Consider the following 23,677-nt stretch of genomic DNA (forward strand, 5'->3'; position numbering starts at 1 on the left):
TATATAATTTGTCCTGCAACTTGAAGAGTTGCAGGACTAGTAGCGGGACGAAATTGCGTCCGAAAGAGGAAGCCCCAAGCACTGGTCCCTACAGCTATTGCTGTATGGGACCAGTGCTCGGTGCGATTGCCCCGAGGCCCTAATTATAGTATGATGCTACATAATATAGTGCAGTACAGCAGTATAACAGCATATTAGCAGGACTGGCCTCGCCAGGAAACTAGAATTCCTTTGGCCTTAATTAAATAGACTGAAAAATGCTTGGTGGTCAATCTGAAACCAAGACAGAGTTTCTTAGTTTGTTTGTTAAGTCTCAGTATTTTTAACAGCCATCGCCTTGTTTTCTTAGGATTCAAAATGTTCAGATATTAACAGGAAACCTGCCTTTTCTAGCGTAAAGGGAAAGTGGATGTCCAATCAGTGAATTGAAGCAATAAATTCCTCAGTACATGTTAAATTGACCTGAAAAAAGCTGATTTTAACACTATACACATAATTCAGATAGATCAAGAAAAGTTAAAACTGGTGAATTTTCCCTGTAACACAACAGTGAGCGGTCAGTCAGTAAAAGTCTTAATTTTCCAAAAGTAGTACTTGTGTGAGGGGATGAAATAGAAATTTGAATCAACCAAGAATGAAACAAGAAGTTGTCTTGTCATAAAGTCAACAATGAAACACACAAACAAGCAGTGTGATATGTTGGTGTAAACAGCAGCGCTGTGTGAGCTGCTGGTTCTGCAGAGAAGGAAGGAAGGACTTTTATTGTTGATAAGATGTTGGACCAGAGCCATCTCCTCTGCAGCCAGTGGAAACACTTTCTTACAGAGCAACAACACAAAAAGGAGGCAAAGCAGGAATGCTGCTGCTGCTTGTAAATTACTTTAAATCGTACATGTTTTATTGAAGGAACAGCTTCTTGGATTTTAGTTACTTTACAATAACTGTAAATCAGCAAGTCAACATTTTTATATTTTTATTCTCCAGGTTCAGGTATGTACGCTTTGCGTTGCTTTGTTTGGGTTCCGTGTTAGTATTTGTTTGCTTTATTGGTGATTATTTTCATCCTGTTGTAGTTTTTCTTGACTGTTTTCATTGTTTATATTAATACAAAATGAAATAAAAAAACAGAGTGAGAGGGAGAGGCTGGGAAGGGAAAGTCCTGTCAGAATCATGTTTTAGAGTTTAGTCCGTGCTGCTGGAGCCTCGATATGAAGACGTTGTGACTGTGGACAGCAGCACGGTAAGCTTCCTCTGCTCCAACTAAGATTAATATGAGAGATTTTGTACAGGTCTTTCGGCTTTTTAGTAGTCTAATCCTAGACATTAAGTAATAAATTGGTTAGATATAGACTTTGCAAGATCATAGTGTGAAACAGATGTCTGATCAGTCTTAAACAGACATTCAGACGCTGCAGCAGATGAGAACCTCCCACACTAACAAAGACGATGTAGGTCTTTCCTCTGTTTGCCCAAATTAAAGTCATCACTTCTCTACTCACAGCAAGTCACTAATTTAATTTGAAGAGTGGCATACAAACTGTTTCCAAACCATGTGACTGAGTGTGTCTCATGTGTAAAGATGTTCAGGTGAAAGTTTATTTCTGATCTGTTTTTAATAGTTACATCATTATATGAAAGAAGGTGCTTCAGAAATTCAGCTCAACTTCACAGTTTATTTATATTATATGTATACATGCATATCTGTGTATGTGTTTGAAGATAATCAGGGGTCGAGGAGTTCATTGTGAGGGGGACAGAATATCAGTGTCAGGTGACCTCTCGTAACTGTGACAACTGTTTCGTCCCATTGAGGCATGGCCGTCATGTGAGACTGTTTATAGGCAGACCAGTGGTCATGAGACTCCACTAATGGTCCACAATGGGGACTTTAAGATGATGGAGTGGACAGGGGGGAGCTCTGTTAGGTTTAAAAAACAATGCATTCAAATTGAACAAATAGTTTGGTTAAGTTTATTTTGGTTGTTTTAACGTATATAACTCCTACACATACATACAAAAATAATAAATAAACTTAATTAATAACTCGTTACATCTGAAGAATTCAGGAATGTTTTTTGCTGATTGAAACGTTGTAGCCTGAAGGTTTAAATTATTACATATACCCTTCTTACATTAGTTATTATGTAAGGTTTATACACTGAAAATTACAGAAAGAAGCAAAACAAAATGTATTTATATTATTATATATGCCACAAAAGTCCCAAACAGAAAGCCCTCAGTTCTATATTTGTTAGCAGTCTTATTTTAAATCTATTACATATTTTTATTTCATTTTCAAAGCTATTCCACAAATTAACTATTTTGACTGCTATTTGTTTACTATTTGTTCTAATGTTTTTAATATAAAAGGCACTGCTGCCTTTTCCTTTAAACCAGTAAAAACATATTGTAAAAAAACAAACCAACAAGCATTAAAAACCTTTGGACATATATAGTTCTTACAAACTTCATTATTACGTATATTGGAAAAATAAATTGTTCTTTTTTTGACAATGTTGTTCACTTGACAATGAAAAATTTGATTTTTTTTTTAAACTCAACCTAACTCTTGGCACTAACTTGTGTGTTGTTTCTTGACTTCATCTAGCTTGTGTTATATTAACTCTCAAATGTATGTTGCTTTGGATTAAAGCTAAATGACATTGTAGAATTGTAGAATTGAATGTTTTCTGTCTTCTGTTATCACTTTGTGGATGCTAATACAAAAATATGACATTCTATAGTAAGATTTAACTATGAAGTATCTAAAGTACATCAAACATGATAAGTTTACCTATACACTGTCTGTGTGTGTCTGTGTGTGTCTGTGTGTGTGTGTGTGTGTGTGTGTGTGTGTGTGTGTGTGTGTGTGTGTGTGTGTGTGTGTGTGTGTGTGTGTGTGTGTGTGTGTGTGTGTGTGTGTGTGTGTGTGTGTTTGTCCAGAGGGAGAACCGTCGTCTTCAGGAGGCCAGCATGCGACTGGAACAGGAGAACGATGACTTGGCCCATGAGCTGGTCACCAGCAAGATTGCACTTCGGAACGACCTTGACCAGGTAACCCACAACAACAGGCTGCTTAGTTTTTGTCAAGTTAAAGCAGAATTTATGTATTTTAGTAAAAATAAGCCTTTTAATGATTTCCAGACAGGAAATTAAGCTGTTGCAGCAACACAAAGACAACAATAACTACTGATAAATAGAGGTAACGAAGAGTAAATGAATAAAATAAGAAGTATACACAACTAGCGTAAGAATGTCAGGCACTGTTTGCATGTAGTATTATTCCCAACTGCCAACATTATTTGACATATATATAAAACCCAATGAGAAGCATAATATGCTCCAAGTGCAAATTCAAAATTCTCAGCAACTTTTCTGCTATTTTTGGACACTGAGCTGATTTAAAAAAGCTTTACTCTGACATACACATAAACAGAAAATGTAGATGTAAGCAGAAAAACATGTCCTTGACTTTCGTGATATTAAACCTCAACCGCTCTTGCTGAGTTCCTCAAACATTTCACTAAACAACCTGCTGAAGGACTGCAGCTGCACCGGACAGTTCTCTAGAACTTTAATAAGTAAATAATAAAGATTATAAAAGTGCAGATGTTCCATTGCTACATTTTGAATGTGTTTGTGCACTCTGGTGGCTGTGTGATTTTCAAATTTGGTATTAAATGATTAAATAAAGGGTCCCTTTGTGTTTGTGTGTGTGTGCACTCAGGCAGAAGACAAGGCCGATGTTTTGAACAAAGAGCTGCTGAGCACAAAGCAGCGTCTGGTGGAGACGGAGGAGGAGAAGAGACGGCAGGAGGAGGAGACAGCTCAGGTAACATCTTCCCTTGAAATCTGACAAATTGTTTATGAGGCAACACAGTGGCCAAAGAAAAAGCATCGGCAGGTGGCTTACACTGTCATCTTGTGTCAACAGTAGTAGAAGTCCAGTAGTGTTGTGTAGGAAACAGGTAATATAATCACAATTTTAAATGTTACTCAGTAGTTCTGTAATTAGTGTTGATCAACAGCTCAAAGAAATTCATGGCCCTTGTTCTTTCACATCTTTAAGACTCAAAACAACATTTTCTGGTTACTATTTTTCACCAATGTGGCCAATATTGCTCAAGTTATTGTTAATTATTAAGCTTAAAAAGAGACAGATGATATACACTATTTAACTACAGTTGCATAATTCATTAAAAAATGCCTGCACATTGGATGTGTGAATGTTATTTATTCTTACCAAGGCTATTGTATATGTATACATTAATGTATGATTTTAAGTTTCTGTCGTCTTGTTTTGTTTCTCCCAGCTGAAGGAAGTGTTCAGGAGGGAGCTCGAAAAAGCCGAGCTGGAGATCAAGAAAACCACAGCGATCATAGCGGAATACAAACAGGTTTGAGCCTTTTAATGACTGAAATCTATTTGAAAAATCTATAGTCCAAAGCATCTACTGTAACAGAGCAAATCAGTCAAACGTATGTTTTTTCCTATTATAGATAAATGCAATAAATCTGCTTTTTTTAAAAGGGAAACGCTGATTTGCTGTATTACATCCAGTGCTTTGGACTGTATGTAACCAAAAATGTCTTTGCAGTTGCAAAGACATTTTTTATATGTTCTGCACATAAATATCATAAAACCGGTTGTAATAATAATGACTTGAAATTAAATGTCCTTTATTACTACAAACGAATAAATGTTTAGATAGAGTAAAAGGGTAATAAAGTTGAACTACATAACAGGGGACGCCCAAAAAACACAGATTGTTTTGTGTGAAAAGAGTTTTGATGGACATTATCATGCTGCTGAGTTTTTCCTGGAGAAATACAAGTTAAAAATGTCCAGTTTACGTCTTGTCTCTTAGTTTAAATGTGTCATCTCTTAAATAACTGGACTTTCTCTCCTTGGACAGATCTGCTCCCAGCTGAGCACCCGGCTGGAAAAACAGCAGGCGGCAACAAAAGAAGAGCTGGACATTGTCAGGGTGAGACCACACTGTTAATGAACAGCTACTGTGGCAACTTTTTCAAGGGAAACGTGTCATCATTTGATTTCCTGACCACCAGGAAATAGTAAAAATCAAATTAATAAAAGATGGATCACACACTCTTAATATGTATACAATGTTTTGATGAAGAAGTCTTCATCAGGGCATTATGCTCTCACAAAGCTGAAACACTGAATACAAATTGTTTTATCAAGGCAAAGAGTGTGTTTTTGCCTGTTAGAAATACAGTATAAACAGACAGGAGTAATAGTTTCACCTACTGCAGATGTGTTCCCCTGCTTTAGCACACCGTTTATTTCTAGCGTATCGTTTCCCTGAACTCACTGTGTCTGTACATTATGTTCACCCACCAAATTACCTGTGTGTTTTTGTGTTCCTATGCAGAGTAAAGTAATGGGCTGTGACCACTGTAGAGACCTGTTCACAACCCTGGGGTCCCTCCAGGCTTCGTCCCCCGGCAGGGACAAGACATCCAACGAGCCGATGGATGAGGAGAAGGACGGACTGAAGGAGCAGCTGAGGCACCTGGAGCTGGAGCTGGCACAGACCAAACTGCAACTGGTGGAGGCCAAGTGCCGCATTCAGGTCAGTTTTATAGCCTGTTGTGACCTGTTGCATTTCAGGAGGGACGACCTGTTTAAAATGTTCCTTCAATTTATTAAAAAAATTGTTTAAATATGCCACCTAAGTCCCTAGTTTTGACACGTGAACTACTGCCTGTTTTAAATACATGAAAACCAAAACTCCTAATGCATTTCAGGGTTTTCTCTTTTGTACCAAAATAACACCAAACTGACTTTTGTGACTTTTTCACCCCTAAACATGTATGTGGAACTCTTTTGTAAACCAAGAGAGACCATTAAGTGAATTTGAATACACAGGTGCATTGAAATTTGAATGTTCAGTTGTAAAATGCTCATGTGTGATTGACACATGATGACTCTTCTCTCTGCAGGAGCTCGAGCACCAGCGGGGAGTCCTGATGAACGAGATCCAGGCGGCCAAGAACTCGTGGTTCAGCAAGACTCTGGGCTCCCTGAAGAGCTCTGCCTCCTCGTCCTCCAGCTCCACGTCCCAGACCCCGTCCTCTCCAAAGGAGGGCCCTGCTTAGACAACCCTCCCTCCATCTTTTCTTCCGTGCACACGAGAGCTGAAGAAACAAGCAGCGGAGAAATGCAGTATTCTTTTTTCCAGCCGGCGGCTGAACGGAGCTCGCCAGCTTCTTGGACTGCAAATAGCTGAAAAGATGAGAGGAAACAGGCAGAAGACTGGACCTGCTGCTTGTTTTTCACTTAATGTTTACGTTTGAGTGAACTAAACAATGTCTGTTGACCTCCTTTGCTTGCCAGGTTATGAGACCGGAGAGGGCTGAGGTTGTTGCTGACACTGTTTCTGTTGGGTTGTCATTATAAGAAAGCTGAATTAACACACACAATGGCATGTAGGTGAATAACATAGCTCCACCTTGTGGCCAGACATTGCTACTGCAGAGTTATACTTGTTTTATCTGTGTGAGATTAGGTTTTAGGTCTTTTTTCAGTCTTACAATTTGGACAATATTTTTAACGATACAGCTACAGATGCAGAGATATCATAAGTTCACTGCGTAGAAATATAGCGATCTACAGTAACCATCTTCAGCGCAGCAAAGCCGCAGCAAAAGGAATACTGCATCGAGTCGTAAACAAGAACAACACAAAAAGTTGTATTTCTTTACAGTAATATAACGTAAACAATGTTGTCATATAAATATGTATAACTAATTATTGATTTTTGTAATAATCTTGTACAGTTCTTTAAAAGAAGAAAAAAACACAAGGAAAAGTTCTTTGTTAAACTTTTTTTTTACCGTTTGGAATTTGAATGTCATCTCTCTAGATGTTGACGTAAGCAGTGTGTGATCGAGCCGGTCGAGTCCAAATGCTAAAGTGACAGCCTGCAGAGATCATGTTATTAATGTGCTAATTGTCTCTACTGTTTCTTCAGTTGTGGGTTGAACTGACTCGAGGTGTGTGATACCACTCTTTTTAAAAAAAAATCCCATTTCAAGTATTTAATTGGCATTTTTATTTTTGTCACTACATGTATATTTATAACGCGCAGCCATATTTTGTAAACAGAATGAGGCTCTTTTCCCTTTCTGTGCCTGTTCAGTCCTTTTTATACTTTGAATAGTTTAGTTGGAGTTAGTTTAACACAATGGCACACATATTTATATAATATGTGAAGTCCCCCAAAATGGTTATGAATGTACGGTTTTGAAAATGTTTTTAATTGCATCCCTGTTAATGTTGTTTTAATGTGCACCAGATGTCTCTGGTGGCTGCAATATATAAGGCATTATAGTTGGAAATACTGGGGCTTAGGATGTTCTGGCATTTATTTATCACAATTGAGCATCACATTAATCATCTTGCTTATTTAATGCTCTGAAGAAAAAAAAACTTACAGGAAGTACTGGAAGTCTTCATCCCTTCATACATGCTACGGTCATAAAATATCAACTCTAGTTACCAGAGGCAGCACATTAAATAAGGGAACTCTATAGTACAGTGTATCAGTATCAGTTACATAGCACAATTAATCCCTAAATAAACGCCTCGCAAAACATTAATAAGCAAGATTATGTTGGAATATTCTGCCATCGTTGCCAAACAGTCCTAAGGCCATTTGCACTGCTGTGCTAACACTTTTTTTGCTCTGTGTCTGGTTAAAACAACACTTTTTAATTCCTTACACAGTGAAAACAGTATGTGATTACCGAAATTTTTTGCAAGATTGCAGTGTTGCTCAGTGCTAACACTTCAGTATAAACCAGCCAACTAGTAATACCCTGAAACTACAGTTGTACTGAAATCAGGTCTAAAGCTGAATATTAATAAGAGACACTGAATTATATGCAGGTAAATCTGGTGGTTTTGAATGTCTCACTATAGTTATATGTAACTTTGGATTATTAGCTAAAAAGATAACCCTGACCACATGAGCTTTAAGATTTAGAAAAAAGGAAACACTTTTTACTTATCTCATTTTTTGTTGCTTATATCAGTAATACTTTTTATGACACTCATTTCTAAAATGCATTATAGATATACTTAGAATGCATTATAATCTGTTTATACTAGCACTGTGTTATAGTTTTTAGCACTCATAGTTCTTCATTATGCTTTATATTCGCAAAATATTATAAGGCATTTTCAAAGGACTTATAAGGCCAAGTATCATAATACTGTATTTCATAATGGCTGATCACTGCAAGGATTATTTTGTTTAAGATAATTCTCATAGTTCCAATACAGTATAATCTGTATATTATACTGTAATTATAATCACTGTTATAATCTACAATTATAATATATGTAATGATAGCATTATAAGTATGTTTGTAATGTATTATAAACATGGGTAGTGTCAGTGTGTGACCAGAATAATGATGAATAATTACTAATATTATGATACTTGACCCTATAACTCATTATATGCTTTATAATGCACTATGATTACCGTTAAAAAGCATTATGATTATTTATGAATGCTTTCAACTATGATAACACAGTGCTATAAGGAGATTCTAATATCTCCTTATTAATACCGAGACATCCCTATCTGTGTATGTATTTGTTCAACAAAATTATCTGTCTTATCTTATTGCATTTTCTAACCTAATGTTCATTTGTAATGCAATTTATGTGCATTCAAAACACCAAATTGTTCAAAAATGAATTGATAAAGAGTATTTCCATATCCTCACACATTTATTTTCTTTTTTTCCTCTCAAAAGCTTTGGATAGAAAAAATAACATTCCAATTCGGGTACATCCCAAATGTTTGTTTATAATGCATTACAGTCACAGAAAGTGTTACCCTAATATCAGCAGTAAGTGTGAGGACCACAGAGAGTGATTTATGGACATAAGGATGATTTTGCTGCCTGTGTAATAAGTTGACCAACACAACAATTAGCCAAAAAAGTCTGTTTAGCTTTAACATGCATGTTAGTGCTGAGAGCTGCAGTTTAGGTGCCAAACATCCTGCTTTATTATCCTCTCTGGTTGTCACTGAAATCAGCCATTGGACTCTGACCAGGCTCGTGTGTACTTGTCCATGTGTTTTTTTTTTTTTTTTTGTATGTGTATGTTCTGCACTGTAACTCAAGTGGTTGAAGTTGAAATGGTTTCTTCTTCACGTGGCTGCCTTTTCTGTTGATGACTGAAGCCGTTGGCTGTTGAGAGGAAAGCCATGTGACAGTTTGAAAAAGTCTGAGAGCGTCAGCTGTGCCATCAGAGCCTCCCCTCGGCACCGTCCCCCAGTGGTCTTCCTCTGAATCGACCTGTCATGTGACCTTATTGACAGATCTGCCGAGTGTCATTTTCAGCAGCCTGTGTGACACGTTTCCATCAGGAAACCCAGGAAGACCACTGGTCACTGGTGGCCACCGAGCAGCTCGACTGGAGGAAATACATCAATATCATGGAGAAGGAGAAAAAGGACTGGCTGAATATAATTGTAATCCCAGGTGTGTTTTGCATTTCCAGAACATTCCTTCTTCACAATCGTGCATCTTTCTTGTTGGTCACACCTAATGTGATGGTTACAAAGTTGTACAACCAGTTTATTGTAAACTGTGGCCAAATTAGAGAGAGTTTCTCGTCTTTTATGTGCATTAACATTGATATTTTAAACACTCAAAAGACGTGCGTTTGTTTGTTGGTTTGTTTGTTTGTTTGTTTAAAAGTTATTCTGAGCACAGAGCATAATTATTTTTTAACTGGTGATTATTGTCACTGAGATGACGTTTTGTAATCCATGCTAATTTAGTTAATTTCAACGATTCAAGAGCAGGAGGTGAGATGGATTGGAGGTGTGAGGTGTCGTTTACAGTTTGCTGTTACAAAGAGGAGCTGCTCCTCAACCGGTCCGACTCCAACACTGTTTGCTGTACAGTAACTGTCTGACCTGCATTAATAAATCTCAGTTTTCCAGTTCATTCATTCACATTGAGCTTTTATTGAACAACAAAATACTGACTGAAATTATTAATTTAAGTAATGATAAAGTACCTTCATAAGAAGTTTCTTCCAAATTCTTCATTTAACAACAAAAAAAGTATTTTGCCAATATAAACTTATGACAAACTGGCATCAACATTTTTTAAGAAGAGTACTTAATACAAAGAAGCTTATTGGATAAAAAGAAGAAAACTTGGTTGGTGGATATCAACATATTACATATCAAGTGTTAACTGTAAATCTTTGTACCAGAATACATCATGTTTAGCACACTATTGTTCAAAAGTTTAGTATCACCTGTTATATTTAAGTTTTCCTTATTTTCTTCAATAATTGCAATTTCAACAGAGATAAACTTCAGACACCAAATATATTATTTACATTTGAAGTAGTTTTCGCCTCAAAAGAAAAATACCTTTATTTTCATGCAAAACTGCTGCATGGCAATAGGGAACACTGTTGGAACTTGGATTTTGAATTTGTTTTCAATTTAAAAGAAGCAGAAAGGTTCTCTGTCATTACGGAACCAAAACAGTGCAAGCTGTGCTCAAAATATTTAGACAGCTAGTTTTGATTTAGACCTGACTGCAGTTACATCTAAATAAAGCCAGTATATTTGAATCAGGTCATTAAATAGGAGTTTTAATAACAGCTTTTAACTGTTGACCAACAGTATACATAACAATAATTTAAGTATTTAACCATTCATCCGGTGCAACTGCAAGGCTAGGAATGTAGCCACCTTGGACTTTTGAAATGTATCATTGCGGTTGGACAAGATAAACACATCTGCTGTGATGATTCTTTCTATTCTTTGGTTTCAATGTTGCCCAATTGGTCGTTGAGCTCCTCGAATTAACAATCAGCAGCGCGGAGCATCTGGATGACGGCACTGAGCAGCAGTTGGTTCAGGTCCAACTCAAACTCCTTGCTGTAGTTCTTCACCGGAACAACACAGGACATGGGCAGACTGAGCCCAGCGCTGACCTCCTGCATCTGGACCACAAAAGCAACACAAATGATTCAGATGAGAAGGATGTTTGTACTTTTTGACAAAGACTTAAATGCATTCATTTATGTCAGACAGAAAGGTCAGTTTAATGTTGATCTCACCACTTCCTCGATGTAGCTGCTCTCATAAATGCTCCTAGCATCCTGCGAAACTTGAGGACAGGCTTCATCCACTTTAGTCACGAGGACCAGCTGAGGTATCCCTGGAAACCAAAAAATCGTATTTAAATATGAAATATGAATGATAATAAACACTTATGTAAAAAAAGAAAATCTAATTACGAGAGCACATCCAGTATATCGGGCAGCACGGAGCCCATAAACAGATGGAGGTGCACATTCAAAATGTGAATTAGTCTATCTAAAAATAAGCAGAATGTTGATAAGATAAATAACTTTTATAAAGGAGGAATTTAAGTAAAGGAAGTAACAATATATGTAATAAAATATGATGCAAATGCAAGAGAGAATATTTTTATTAACATTTCAAGACAGGGCATTTGTGCTGCATCCCTGTGGTGTTGGAATTATCTGAAAAATGAATTACCGACTGGAAAATTATATGTAAAGCTCCCTCAAGTAATACCGTTAACCAGCTGAGAAACTGCATGCTTCAGTGAAAGTCTGTACCTTTCTAGTTGGTTTAGTTACTACACTACTGTTACATACAAGTTTATTATAATATTTTTTATTGTTTTGTGATAGGTGATATGTGTATGTCCTGTACATACGCAATAGGATAAATGCAGTGCAGAGTTAGCAGTCCTATTAAACAACATTGTTGTCAAAATATCCAGATCAGATGTGTAGCATATATTTCAACTGTGATAGAGAATAAAATTAGTCATTGTTTGTTTAGTTCATGACTTTTAGATAATAATAATGATAACAAAAATAATGTTGGACTTATTTTCACCTACCTATTAAGTTGACCTTTCTGCGGATAGTTTCCAGCTTCAGCTCCAGCTTTGTGGGCATGATGGAGACCTTGCAGGCATCAACGACGTACACCACACATTGGATCTTGTCTTTGAGCTCTGGAGACTTACGATAGCCACTGGTCTCCGGATTCAGAGGAGCAGACGGATGGAACTGAGTCGTAAGGGTAAAAGACAGCCTGTTTGAGTTACAGAACAAAAACTGCAACCACATCAGTGCATCATATGTGGTTATTAGATGATCAGCAGAGGTTTTCCTCTTTGTCCAGCGGCAGCTGGACAAAGAGGAAAACCTCTGCAGCTTTCACTGCGTAGGTGCGCTACCGTCAGGTAAGAGGTAATGGTTTAATTTGTACACTTGACAACAAAACAGTACAACAGTAGTAGAAATGTAGTTAAAAGCTTCATTATTAGCACTCAAGACTTGTGATACTTAATATTGGTGAAACTGAAAAGCAGAAAGCCCTACTGTTTGTACAAAACAGATAAGCATGATAGAATTACAATACATTGATGTGAGAGGAACTATCTCTGTCACACAATTCCATGGCAATCTATCCAACAGTTGTTGAGATATGTCACTAAAAACTCATAAATCAACTGCATCGCAATGATGGTACATTATTGTTGCTTATTTTTGGATTACAAATAAACAAATGTTATGAGCTCTAAGTAGGGTGGAACTGACCCGTGTGGTGAGGCTGGTGGTAGAGCTGCCAGCGATGGCCTGGTTGCTGACATGGCCTTTGAATACAGAGTTTGATTTGAAGAAGCTGGACTTTCCGGCTCCAACTTGTCCGATGAGCAGGACCCGAACCTGGGACACAGAGCTCATTGGGGGACTGGAGAGCTTAATACTCTCCATCATCTGTGTCCTGCTCCTGATGAAACAAGAGGCATTTTTAAAACATCCACAGGTATTATTTCCTCAAGTCAATGTGACATGGTGCAGTGTACTGTATTAAAGTTTAGTACAATATGAGCATTATATGGTGTAAATTGGTGCCCAATCCTGCTTACTCATTTTCCCAGACCATCGGCCTCCATGGCTGCTCAAACTCTTGGATCTCTGTCAAAAAGCAAAAACAGCCTTAACAAAACAGTATTGTCCAATTTTATGCATATAACAATCCTCATATTCAATCCCTGTAGTGATTTATTGATTCATCATCATTAGTATGAATGGTTGGCTTAAAGTGTACTTCTCTCGCCGAAATAAGGCTGTTTTCCTCACAAGCAGTCATGTTTTAACACTGTAAGACCCAAATATCATTTTGACTCTATTCTTGTGATTTCAACTAATTTCAAGCAGGAAACAAGCATTTTGACTCATATTCAATCCCTGTAGTGATTTATTGATTCATCATCATTAGTATGAATGATTGGCTTAAAGTGTTCTTCTCTCACCGAAATAAGGCTGTTTTGCCCACAAGCAGTCATGTTTTAACACTGTAAGACCCAAATATCATTTTGACTCTATTCTTGTGATTTCAACTAATTTCAAGCAGGAAACATGCATTTTGACTCATATTCAATCCCTGTAGTGATTTATTGATTCATCATCTAATGATGATGAATCAATTAGAGAAGAACACTTTAAGCCAATCATTCATACTAATGTATGAATGATTGGCTTAAAGTGTTCTTCTCTCACCGAAATAAGGCTGTTTTGCCCACAAGCAGTCATGTTTTAACACTGTGAGACCCAAATATCATTTTTACTCTTTTCTTGTGATTTCAACTCATTTTCAGCAGGAAACATGCATTTTGACTCATATGCAATCCCTGAAGTGATTTATTGATTCATCATCATTAGTGTCAAGGATTGGCTGAAATTGGTCTTCTCTCGCCGAAATAAGGCTGTTTTTGCCAGAAGCAGTCATGTTTTCACACTGTAAGACCCAAATATCATTTTGACTCTTTTCTTGTGATTTCAACTCATTTCAAGCAGGAAACATGCATTTTGACTGATATTCAATCCCTGTAGTGATTTATTGATTCATCATCATTAGTTTGAATGATTGGCTTGAATTGTTCTTCTCTCGCCGAAATAAGGCTGTTTTTGCCAGAAGCAGTCACGTTTTAACATTGTAAGACCCAAATATCATTTTGACTCTTTTCTTGTGATTTCAACTCATTAAAAGCAGGAAACATGCATTTTGACTGATATTCAATCCCTGTAGTGATTTATTGATTCATCATCATTAGTATGAATGATTGGCTTGAATTGTTCTTCTCTCGCCGAAATAAGGCTGTTTTTGCCACAAGCAGTCATGTTTTAACACTGTAAGACCCAAATATCATTTCGACTCTTTTCTTGTGATTTCAACTCATTTCAAGCAGGAAACATGCATTTTGACTGATATTCAATCCCTGTAGTGATTTAGTGATTCATCATCATTAGTTTGAATGATTGGCTTGAATTGTTCTTCTCTCACCGAAATAAGGCTGTTTTTGCCACAAGCAGTCATGTTTTAACACTGTAAGACCCAAATATCATTTTTACTCTTTTCTTGTGATTTCAACTAATTTCAAGAAGGAAACATGCATTTTGACTGATATTCAATCCCTGTAGTGATTTATTGATTCATCATCATTAGTTTGAATGATTGACTTGAATTGTTCTTCTCTCGCCGAAATAAGGCTGTTTTTGCCACAAGCAGTCATGTTTTAACACTGTAAGACCCAAATATCATTTTTACTCTTTTCTTGTGATTTCAACTCATTAAAAGCAGGAAACATGCATTTTTACTGATATTCAATCCCTGTAGTGATTTATTGATTCATCATCATTAGTTTGAATGATTGGCTTGAATTGTTCTTCTCTCGCCGAAATAAGGCTGTTTTTGCCAGAAGCAGTCATGTTTTAACACTGTAAGACCCAAATATCATTTTGAATCTTTTCTTGTGATTTCAACTCATTAAAAGCAGGAAACATGCATTTTGACTGATATTCAATCCCTGTAGTGATTTATTGATTCATCATCATTAGTTTGAATGATTGGCTTGAATTGTTCTTCTCTCGCCGAAATAAGGCTGTTTTTGCCAGAAGCAGTCATGTTTTAACACTGTAAGACCCAAATATCATTTTGACTCTTTTCTTGTGATTTCAACTCATTAAAAGCAGGAAACATGCATTTTGACTGATATTCAATCCCTGTAGTGATTTATTGATTCATCATCATTAGTTTGAATGATTGACTTGAATTGTTCTTCTCTCGCCGAAATAAGGCTGTTTTTGCCAGAAGCAGTCATGTTTTAACACTGTAAGACCCAAATATCATTTTTACTCTTTTCTTGTGATTTCAACTCATTAAAAGCAGGAAACATGCATTTTGACTGATATTCAATCCCTGTAGTGATTTATTGATTCATCATCATTAGTTTGAATGATTGACTTGAATTGTTCTTCTCTCGCCGAAATAAGGCTGTTTTTGCCAGAAGCAGTCATGTTTTAACACTGTAAGACCCAAATATCATTTTTACTCTTTTCTTGTGATTTCAACTCATTTTCAGCAGGCAACATGCATTTTCACTCATATTCAATCCCTGTAGTGATTTATTGATTCATCATCATTAGTTTGAATGATTGGCTTGAATTGTTCTTCTCTCGCCGAAATAAGGCTGTTTTTGCCAGAAGCAGTCATGTTTTAACACTGTAAACCCAAATATCATTTTTACTCTTTTCTTGTGATTTCAACTCATTAAAAGCAGGAAACATGCATTTTGACTGATATTCAATCCCTGTAGTGATTTATTGATTCATCATCATTAGTTTGAATGACTGGCTTGAATTGTTCTTCTCTCGCCGAAATAAGGCTGTTTTTGCCCGAAGCAGTAATGTTTTAACACTGTAAGACCCAAATATCATTTTGACTCTTTTCTTGTGATTTCAACTCATTAAAAGCAGGAAACATGCATTTTTACTGATATTCAATCCCTGTAGTGATTTATTGATTCATCATCATTAGTTTGAATGATTGACTTGAATTCTTCTTCTCTCGCCGAAATAAGGCTGTTTTTGCCAGAAGCAGTCATGTTTTAACACTGTAAGACCCAAATATCATTTTGAATCTTTTCTTGTGATTTCAACTCATTAAAAGCAGGAAACATGCATTTTTACTGATATTCAATCCCTGTAGTGATTTATTGATTCATCATCATTAGTTTGAATGATTGACTTGAATTGTTCTTCTCTCGCCGAAATAAGGCTGTTTTTGCCAGAAGCAGTCATGTTTTAACACTGTAAGACCCAAATATCATTTTGACTCTTTTCTTGTGATTTCAACTCATTAAAAGCAGGAAACATGCATTTTGACTGATATTCAATCCCTGTAGTGATTTATTGATTCATCATCATTAGTTTGAATGATTGACTTGAATTGTTCTTCTCTCGCCGAAATAAGGCTGTTTTTGCCACAAGCAGTCATGTTTTAACACTGTAAGACCCAAATATCATTTTGACTCTTTTCTTGTGATTTCAACTCATTTTCAGCAGGCAACATGCATTTTCACTCATATTCAATCCCTGTAGTGATTTATTGATTCATCATCATTAGTTTGAATGATTGGCTTGAATTGTTCTTCTCTCGCCGAAATAAGGCTGTTTTTGCCAGAAGCAGTCATGTTTTAACACTGTAAGACCCAAATATCATTTTTACTCTTTTCTTGTGATTTCAACTCATTAAAAGCAGGAAACATGCATTTTGACTGATATTCAATCCCTGTAGTGATTTATTGATTCATCATCATTAGTTTGAATGATTGACTTGAATTGTTCTTTTCTCGCCGAAATAAGGCTGTTTTTGCCACAAGCAGTCATGTTTTAACACTGTAAGACCCAAATATCATTTTGACTCTTTTCTTGTGATTTCAACTCATTAAAAGCAGGAAACATGCATTTTGACTGATATTCAATCCCTGTAGTGATTTATTGATTCATCATCATTAGTTTGAATGATTGACTTGAATTGTTCTTCTCTCGCCGAAATAAGGCTGTTTTTGCCACAAGCAGTCATGTTTTAACACTGTAAGACCCAAATATCATTTTGACTCTTTTCTTGTGATTTCAACTCATTAAAAGCAGGAAACATGCATTTTTACTGATATTCAATCCCTGTAGTGATTTATTGATTCATCATCATTAGTTTGAATGATTGGCTTGAATTGTTCTTCTCTCGCCGAAATAAGGCTGTTTTTGCCAGAAGCAGTCATGTTTTAACACTGTAAGACCCAAATATCATTTTGAATCTTTTCTTGTGATTTCAACTCATTAAAAGCAGGAAACATGCATTTTGACTGATATTCAATCCCTGTAGTGATTTATTGATTCATCATCATTAGTTTGAATGATTGGCTTGAATTGTTCTTCTCTCGCCGAAATAAGGCTGTTTTTGCCAGAAGCAGTCATGTTTTAACACTGTAAGACCCAAATATCATTTTGACTCTTTTCTTGTGATTTCAACTCATTAAAAGCAGGAAACATGCATTTTGACTGATATTCAATCCCTGTAGTGATTTATTGCTTCATCATCATTAGTTTGAATGATTGACTTGAATTGTTCTTCTCTCGCCGAAATAAGGCTGTTTTTGCCAGAAGCAGTCATGTTTTAACACTGTAAGACCCAAATATCATTTTTACTCTTTTCTTGTGATTTCAACTCATTTTCAGCAGGCAACATGCATTTTCACTCATATTCAATCCCTGTAGTGATTTATTGATTCATCATCATTAGTTTGAATGATTGGCTTGAATTGTTCTTCTCTCGCCGAAATAAGGCTGTTTTTGCCAGAAGCAGTCATGTTTTAACACTGTAAACCCAAATATCATTTTTACTCTTTTCTTGTGATTTCAACTCATTAAAAGCAGGAAACATGCATTTTGACTGATATTCAATCCCTGTAGTGATTTATTGATTCATCATCATTAGTTTGAATGAATTGGCTTGAATTGTTCTTCTCTCGCCGAAATAAGGCTGTTTTGCCAGAAGCAGTCATGTTTTAACACTGTCACCCAAATATCATTTTTACTCTTTTCTTGTGATTTCAACTCATTAAAAGCAGGAAACATGCATTTTGACTGATATTCAATCCCTGTAGTGATTTATTGATTCATCATCATTAGTTTGAATGATTGATTTGAATTCTTCTTCTCTCGCCGAAATAAGGCTGTTTTTGCCACAAGCAGTCATGTTTTAACACTGTAAGACCCAAATATCATTTTGACTCTTTTCTTGTGATTTCAACTCATTAAAAGCAGGAAACATGCATTTTGACTGATATTCAATCCCTGTAGTGATTTATTGATTCATCATCATTAGTTTGAATGACTGGCTTGAATTGTTCTTCTCTCGCCGAAATAAGGCTGTTTTTGCCCGAAGCAGTAATGTTTTAACACTGTAAGACCCAAATATCATTTTGACTCTTTTCTTGTGATTTCAACTCATTAAAAGCAGGAAACATGCATTTTTACTGATATTCAATCCCTGTAGTGATTTATTGATTCATCATCATTAGTTTGAATGATTGGCTTGAATTGTTCTTCTCTCGCCGAAATAAGGCTGTTTTTGCCAGAAGCAGTCATGTTTTAACACTGTAAGACCCAAATATCATTTTGAATCTTTTCTTGTGATTTCAACTCATTAAAAGCAGGAAACATGCATTTTTACTGATATTCAATCCCTGTAGTGATTTATTGATTCATCATCATTAGTTTGAATGATTGACTTGAATTGTTCTTCTCTCGCCGAAATAAGGCTGTTTTTGCCACAAGCAGTCATGTTTTAACACTGTAAGACCCAAATATCATTTTGACTCTTTTCTTGTGATTTCAACTCATTAAAAGCAGGAAACATGCATTTTAACTGATATTCAATCCCTGTAGTGATTTATTGATTCATCATCATTAGTTTGAATGATTGACTTGAATTGTTCTTCTATCGCCGAAATAAGGCTGTTTTTGCCACAAGCAGTCATGTTTTAACACTGTAAGACCCAAATATCATTTTGACTCTTTTCTTGTGATTTCAACTCATTAAAAGCAGGAAACATGCATTTTGACTGATATTCAATCCCTGTAGTGATTTATTGATTCATCATCATTAGTTTGAATGATTGACTTGAATTGTTCTTCTCTCGCCGAAATAAGGCTGTTTTTGCCACAAGCAGTCATGTTTTAACACTGTAAGACCCAAATATCATTTTGACTCTTTTGTTGTGATTTCAACTCATTAAAAGCAGGAAACATGCATTTTTACTGATATTCAATCCCTGTAGTGATTTATTGATTCATCATCATTAGTTTGAATGATTGGCTTGAATTGTTCTTCTCTCGCCGAAATAAGGCTGTTTTTGCCAGAAGCAGTCATGTTTTAACACTGTAAGACCCAAATATCATTTTGAATCTTTTCTTGTGATTTCAACTCATTAAAAGCAGGAAACATGCATTTTGACTGATATTCAATCCCTGTAGTGATTTATTGATTCATCATCATTAGTTTGAATGATTGGCTTGAATTGTTCTTCTCTCGCCGAAATAAGGCTGTTTTTGCCAGAAGCAGTCATGTTTTAACACTGTAAGACCCAAATATCATTTTGACTCTTTTCTTGTGATTTCAACTCATTAAAAGCAGGAAACATGCATTTTGACTGATATTCAATCCCTGTAGTGATTTATTGCTTCATCATCATTAGTTTGAATGATTGACTTGAATTGTTCTTCTCTCGCCGAAATAAGGCTGTTTTTGCCAGAAGCAGTCATGTTTTAACACTGTAAGACCCAAATATCATTTTTACTCTTTTCTTGTGATTTCAACTCATTAAAAGCAGGAAACATGCATTTTGACTGATATTCAATCCCTGTAGTGATTTATTGATTCATCATCATTAGTTTGAATGATTGACTTGAATTGTTCTTCTCTCGCCGAAATAAGGCTGTTTTTGCCAGAAGCAGTCATGTTTTAAAACTGTAAGACCCAAATATCATTTTTACTCTTTTCTTGTGATTTCAACTCATTTTCAGCAGGCAACATGCATTTTCACTCATATTCAATCCCTGTAGTGATTTATTGATTCATCATCATTAGTTTGAATGATTGGCTTGAATTGTTCTTCTCTCGCCGAAATAAGGCTGTTTTTGCCAGAAGCAGTCATGTTTTAACACTGTAAACCCAAATATTTTTTTTTACTCTTTTCTTGTGATTTCAACTCATTAAAAGCAGGAAACATGCATTTTTACTGATATTCAATCCCTGTAGTGATTTATTGATTCATCATCATTAGTTTGAATGATTGACTTGAATTCTTCTTCTCTCGCCGAAATAAGGCTGTTTTTGCCAGAAGCAGTCATGTTTTAACACTGTAAGACCCAAATATCATTTTGACTCTTTTCTTGTGATTTCAACTCATTAAAAGCAGGAAACATGCATTTTGACTGATATTCAATCCCTGTAGTGATTTATTGATTCATCATCATTAGTTTGAATGACTGGCTTGAATTGTTCTTCTCTCGCCGAAATAAGGCTGTTTTTGCCCGAAGCAGTAATGTTTTAACACTGTAAGACCCAAATATCATTTTGACTCTTTTCTTGTGATTTCAACTCATTAAAAGCAGGAAACATGCATTTTTACTGATATTCAATCCCTGTAGTGATTTATTGATTCTTATTGATTCATCATCATTAGTTTGAATGATTGACTTGAATTCTTCTTCTCTCGCCGAAATAAGGCTGTTTTTGCCAGAAGCAGTCATGTTTTAACACTGTAAGACCCAAATATCATTTTTGAATCTTTTCTTGTGATTTCAACTCATTAAAAGCAGGAACATGCATTTTTACTGATATTCAATCCCTGTAGTGATTTATTGATTCATCATCATTAGTTTGAATGATTGACTTGAATTGTTTCTTCTCTCGCCGAAATAAGGCTGTTTTTGCCACAAGCAGTCATGTTTTAACACTGTAAGACCCAAATATCATTTTGACTCTTTTCTTGTGATTTCAACTCATTAAAAGCAGGAAACATGCATTTTGACTGATATTCAATCCCTGTAGTGATTTATTGATTCATCATCATTAGTTTGAATGATTGCTTGAATTGTTCTTCTCTCGCCGAAATAAGGCTGTTTTTGCCAGAAGCAGTCATGTTTTAACACTGTAAGACCCAAATATCATTTGAATCTTTTCTTGTGATTTCAACTCATTAAAAGCAGGAAACATGCATTTTGACTGATATTCAATCCCTGTAGTGATTTATTGATTCATCATCATTAGTTTGAATGATTGGCTTGAATTGTTCTTCTCTCGCCGAAATAAGGGCTGTTTTTGCCAGAAGCAGTCATGTTTTAAACACTGTAAGACCCCAAATATCATTTTGACTCTTTTCTTGTGATTTCAACTCATTAAAAGCAGGAAACATGGCATTTTGACTGATATTCAATCCCTGTAGTGATTTATTGATTCATCATCATTAGTTTGAATGATTGACTTGAATTGTTCTTCTCTCGCCGAAATAAGGCTGTTTTTGCCAGAAGCAGTCATGTTTTCACACTGTAAGACCCAAATATCATTTTGACTCTTTTCTTGTGATTTCAACTCATTTCAAGCAGGAAACATGCATTTTGACTGATATTCAATCCCTGTAGTGATTTATTGATTCATCATCATTAGTTTGAATGATTGGCTTGAATTGTTCTTCTCTCGCCGAAATAAGGCTGTTTTGCCAGAAGCAGTCACGTTTTAACATTGTAAGACCCAAATATCATTTTGACTCTTTTCTTGTGATTTCAACTCATTAAAAGCAGGAAACATGCATTTTGACTGATATTCAATCCCTGTAGTGATTTATTGATTCATCATCATTAGTATGAATGATTGGCTTGAATTGTTCTTCTCTCGCCGAAATAAGGCTGTTTTTGCCACAAGCAGTCATGTTTTAACACTGTAAGACCCAAATATCATTTCGACTCTTTTCTTGTGATTTCAACTCATTTCAAGCAGGAAACATGCATTTTGACTGATATTCAATCCCTGTAGTGATTTAGTGATTCATCATCATTAGTTTGAATGATTGGCTTGAATTGTTCTTCTCTCGCCGAAATAAGGCTGTTTTTGCCACAAGCAGTCATGTTTTAACACTGTAAGACCCAAATATCATTTTTACTCTTTTCTTGTGATTTCAACTAATTTCAAGAAGGAAACATGCATTTTGACTGATATTCAATCCCTGTAGTGATTTATTGATTCATCATCATTAGTTTGAATGATTGACTTGAATTGTTCTTCTCTCGCCGAAATAAGGCTGTTTTTGCCACAAGCAGTCATGTTTTAACACTGTAAGACCCAAATATCATTTTGACTCTTTTCTTGTGATTTCAACTCATTAAAAGCAGGAAACATGCATTTTGACTGATATTCAATCCCTGTAGTGATTTATTGATTCATCATCATTAGTTTGAATGATTGACTTGAATTGTTCTTCTCTCGCCGAAATAAGGCTGTTTTTGCCACAAGCAGTCATGTTTTAACACTGTAAGACCCAAATATCATTTTGACTCTTTTCTTGTGATTTCAACTCATTAAAAGCAGGAAACATGCATTTTTACTGATATTCAATCCCTGTAGTGATTTATTGATTCATCATCATTAGTTTGAATGATTGGCTTGAATTGTTCTTCTCTCGCCGAAATAAGGCTGTTTTTGCCAGAAGCAGTCATGTTTTAACACTGTAAGACCCAAATATCATTTTGAATCTTTTCTTGTGATTTCAACTCATTAAAAGCAGGAAACATGCATTTTTGACTGATATTCAATCCCTGTAGTGATTTATTGATTCATCATCATTAGTTTGAATGATTGGCTTGAATTGTTCTTCTCTCGCCGAAATAAGGCTGTTTTTGCCAGAAGCAGTCATGTTTTAACACTGTAAGACCCAAATATCATTTTGACTCTTTCTTGTGATTTCAACTCATTAAAAGCAGGAAACATGCATTTTGACTGATATTCAATCCCTGTAGTGATTTATTGCTTCATCATCATTAGTTTGAATGATTGACTTGAATTGTTCTTCTCTCGCCGAAATAAGGCTGTTTTTGCCAGAAGCAGTCATGTTTTAACACTGTAAGACCCAAATATCATTTTTACTCTTTTCTTGTGATTTCAACTCATTAAAAGCAGGAAACATGCATTTTGACTGATATTCAATCCCTGTAGTGATTTATTGATTCATCATCATTAGTTTGAATGATTGACTTGAATTGTTCTTCTCTCGCCGAAATAAGGCTGTTTTTGCCAGAAGCAGTCATGTTTTAAAACTGTAAGACCCCAAATATCATTTTTACTCTTTTCTTGTGATTTCAACTCATTTTCAGCAGGCAACATGCATTTTCACTCATATTCAATCCCTGTAGTGATTTATTGATTCATCATCATTAGTTTGAATGATTGGCTTGAATTGTTCTTCTCTCGCCGAAATAAGGCTGTTTTTGCCAGAAGCAGTCATGTTTTAACACTGTAAACCCAAATATTTTTTTTACTCTTTTCTTGTGATTTCAACTCATTAAAAGCAGGAAACATGCATTTTACTGATATTCAATCCCTGTAGTGATTTATTGATTCATCATCATTAGTTTGAATGATTGACTTGAATTCTTCTTCTCTCGCCGAAATAAGGCTGTTTTTGCCAGAAGCAGTCATGTTTTAACACTGTAAGA

The 23,677-nt window shown here is 35.7% G+C and overlaps 1 protein-coding gene and 1 pseudogene across 3 annotated transcripts in view; one reads left to right on the forward strand and one right to left on the reverse strand.

Moving 5' to 3' along the window:
• The window catches only part of rabgap1l (RAB GTPase activating protein 1-like), a 190,718-nt gene extending 180,719 nt beyond the window's left edge, over nt 1-9,999 (forward strand). For all 3 annotated transcript variants that reach the window (XM_059340861.1, XM_059340862.1, XM_059340864.1), the window contains 6 exons: nt 2,944-3,054; nt 3,728-3,832; nt 4,314-4,397; nt 4,917-4,988; nt 5,397-5,597; nt 5,968-9,999. In XM_059340861.1, the coding sequence (XP_059196844.1) occupies nt 2,944-3,054; nt 3,728-3,832; nt 4,314-4,397; nt 4,917-4,988; nt 5,397-5,597; nt 5,968-6,123 (729 nt within the window). In that variant the 3' untranslated portion in view covers nt 6,124-9,999. The remainder of the gene's footprint in view (nt 1-2,943; nt 3,055-3,727; nt 3,833-4,313; nt 4,398-4,916; nt 4,989-5,396; nt 5,598-5,967) is intronic.
• Nucleotides 10,000-10,828: 829 nt separating this feature from the next.
• Nucleotides 10,829-23,677, reverse strand: part of LOC131977170 (interferon-induced protein 44-like) — a 19,294-nt pseudogene continuing 6,445 nt past the window's right edge.

This window comes from Centropristis striata, chromosome 9 (genome assembly GCF_030273125.1).
Source record: "Centropristis striata isolate RG_2023a ecotype Rhode Island chromosome 9, C.striata_1.0, whole genome shotgun sequence".
In the NCBI taxonomy this organism is placed as follows: Eukaryota; Metazoa; Chordata; class Actinopteri; order Perciformes; family Serranidae; genus Centropristis; species Centropristis striata.